This window comes from Lactuca serriola, chromosome 1 (assembly GCF_051521515.1).
Source record: "Lactuca serriola cultivar US96UC23 chromosome 1, Lser_US96UC23_V15, whole genome shotgun sequence".
In the NCBI taxonomy this organism is placed as follows: Eukaryota; Viridiplantae; Streptophyta; class Magnoliopsida; order Asterales; family Asteraceae; genus Lactuca; species Lactuca serriola.
Window position 1 is genome coordinate 235,457,482 of NC_136408.1, and position 1,890 is coordinate 235,459,371.

Sequence of the window (1,890 nt, forward strand, 5' to 3'; positions counted from 1 at the left end):
AACTTGCATATCCCACTAACAATATCACATGGCCGATCGCCATCTCTGTCTGTTTTCCAAACTTTTACAGACACAATTCCCAAATACAAAATCAATATACATCTTTCGATGAAGGAAGTACAAGTCAGTAATAACAAATGGGTTCTCTAAATTCACTTCTCATTCACCCCTTTTCCATGATCAATAATTGTTACTTCATTTCCCTTTCTCACCACACAACCAAAATTCATATATCTTCTCCTTTGATCCATCAAAAATGGCTTACTATGACTATGATGATGGGTATGATGATGGGTACGTGTGGCCTCAAGATCACGCCGCCTATAATGTTGTCGGTTACCAAGATTCTGTAAGTTTTTCTGGTTATGAATCTTATCATCCTGATAATGCATACACTGTTCCCGAGTTTCAAGAACCTCAATTTCTAGATTATTATAATCAATCTCAAGATTATGACTATGATTATGATCACGAGTACTCGTTATCATCTTCTACCCCTGGTATCAATTACTTTGCATATAACTATGTCGAGCCTAAGTTAATTGCTTACGAACCAGTTTCTTGTGATACGGGCTATGTCTCATATCACACACACTATTCGATCTCTTACCCAGAAACAGATTTACAATTTAACGAGCCAGAGTTTGAAGAGTATGATCCAACACCATATGGCGGTGGTTATGATATTGTTTCTGTATATGGAAAGCCTCTTCCTCCCTCTGATCAAACCTGCTATCCTCGGTCCAACCCCAAGCCGGTTGAGCCGAAGTCCAAGCCTGCGGCTAATTCTATCCCTTTGGCTAACCCTAAATCAGATCCAAAGGTTGCGCCCATGTCCAAGCCAGAACCCGAGCCGGTGCATGTTCCGGCTCTTATGCCCATGTCCAAGCCCAAACCCGAGCCTGAGCCGGAGCCGGAGCCGGCTGTGCATGTTCCGATTCTTATGGCCGAGCCATTAGAATCAAGGGAGGAAAGCAATTATCCTGATTATGGATTTGACTATCCATGGCCTGAATATGACCATGGATATGGAATTGGAGTGGGGTATGATTATGGATATGGGAAACAAGTGGTTCAGGTTCCTCCATTTGAATATAGTCCAGAAGTTGTGGAGTTGTGTGAAAATCTTTTTGGGAGTTGGCCTTGTTTGGCTAAGATTAGGAAGGAACAAATGGGTGTTATTAATAATCCAGGAATTAGTACTTGTCCTGAAGATAGACACCTTAGTCCATGGGAAACTTGTGCTAGTTACATATTCGGAACAAAGATCACAAAACGTGATATATAGGTTTGAATCTTAACAACTTTCTTATGGATTCTCACATTTTTGCCAATGAAGCATATATATATGTGGAGACCAATAAAGAAGGTTATGGTAAGATAAATGTTAAGTTGAGTATCTATGTTCGGCAACATATATTCAATCCTCGTTAGCTTATGTTATCATGTAATCTTGTCTTGTTTCCTATGAAAATAAGCATTCAAAATATGAATCTAATGATTGTTGCAATAATCTTATCTCGTATTCATTAGAAATAATTATTTTTAATGAAAAATAAAACGTTACAAAGCTCGGGGTGCTAACTTTGGATAAATGAGCCTCCAAGGTATAGCTTATTTACTTCTGTGTGGCCACTGTTTGGGATCAAACATGGATTATTAGTGAACCGAGATCAAATGCCGACAATAATCATAAATTGTTTACATTCTCGTATTACCATAACAATAATAGTAATAATAATAACTACAAAGGTGTCCCCCCTTTGGGGGGGGGGGGGGGGGGGGGAAGGTGTCACTATTCAATGGTAGCCACACTAAAGTACATTGCTATTCTCTGCAATTCGCCTATACATTGCTATTTGTTAACTACAGTAAAATACATTGTTATTT

At 38.9% G+C, this 1,890-nt stretch overlaps 1 protein-coding gene across 1 annotated transcript; it reads left to right on the plus strand.

Annotated features, from left to right (window-relative positions):
- On the plus strand, nucleotides 1-1,513 carry LOC145049924 (uncharacterized). The gene has a single exon (XM_078998260.1). It carries the CDS (start codon nucleotides 257-259, stop codon nucleotides 1,286-1,288), a length of 1,032 nt encoding a protein of 343 aa, XP_078854386.1. The 5' UTR covers nucleotides 1-256; the 3' UTR covers nucleotides 1,289-1,513.
- Nucleotides 1,514-1,890: the final 377 nt, after the last annotated feature.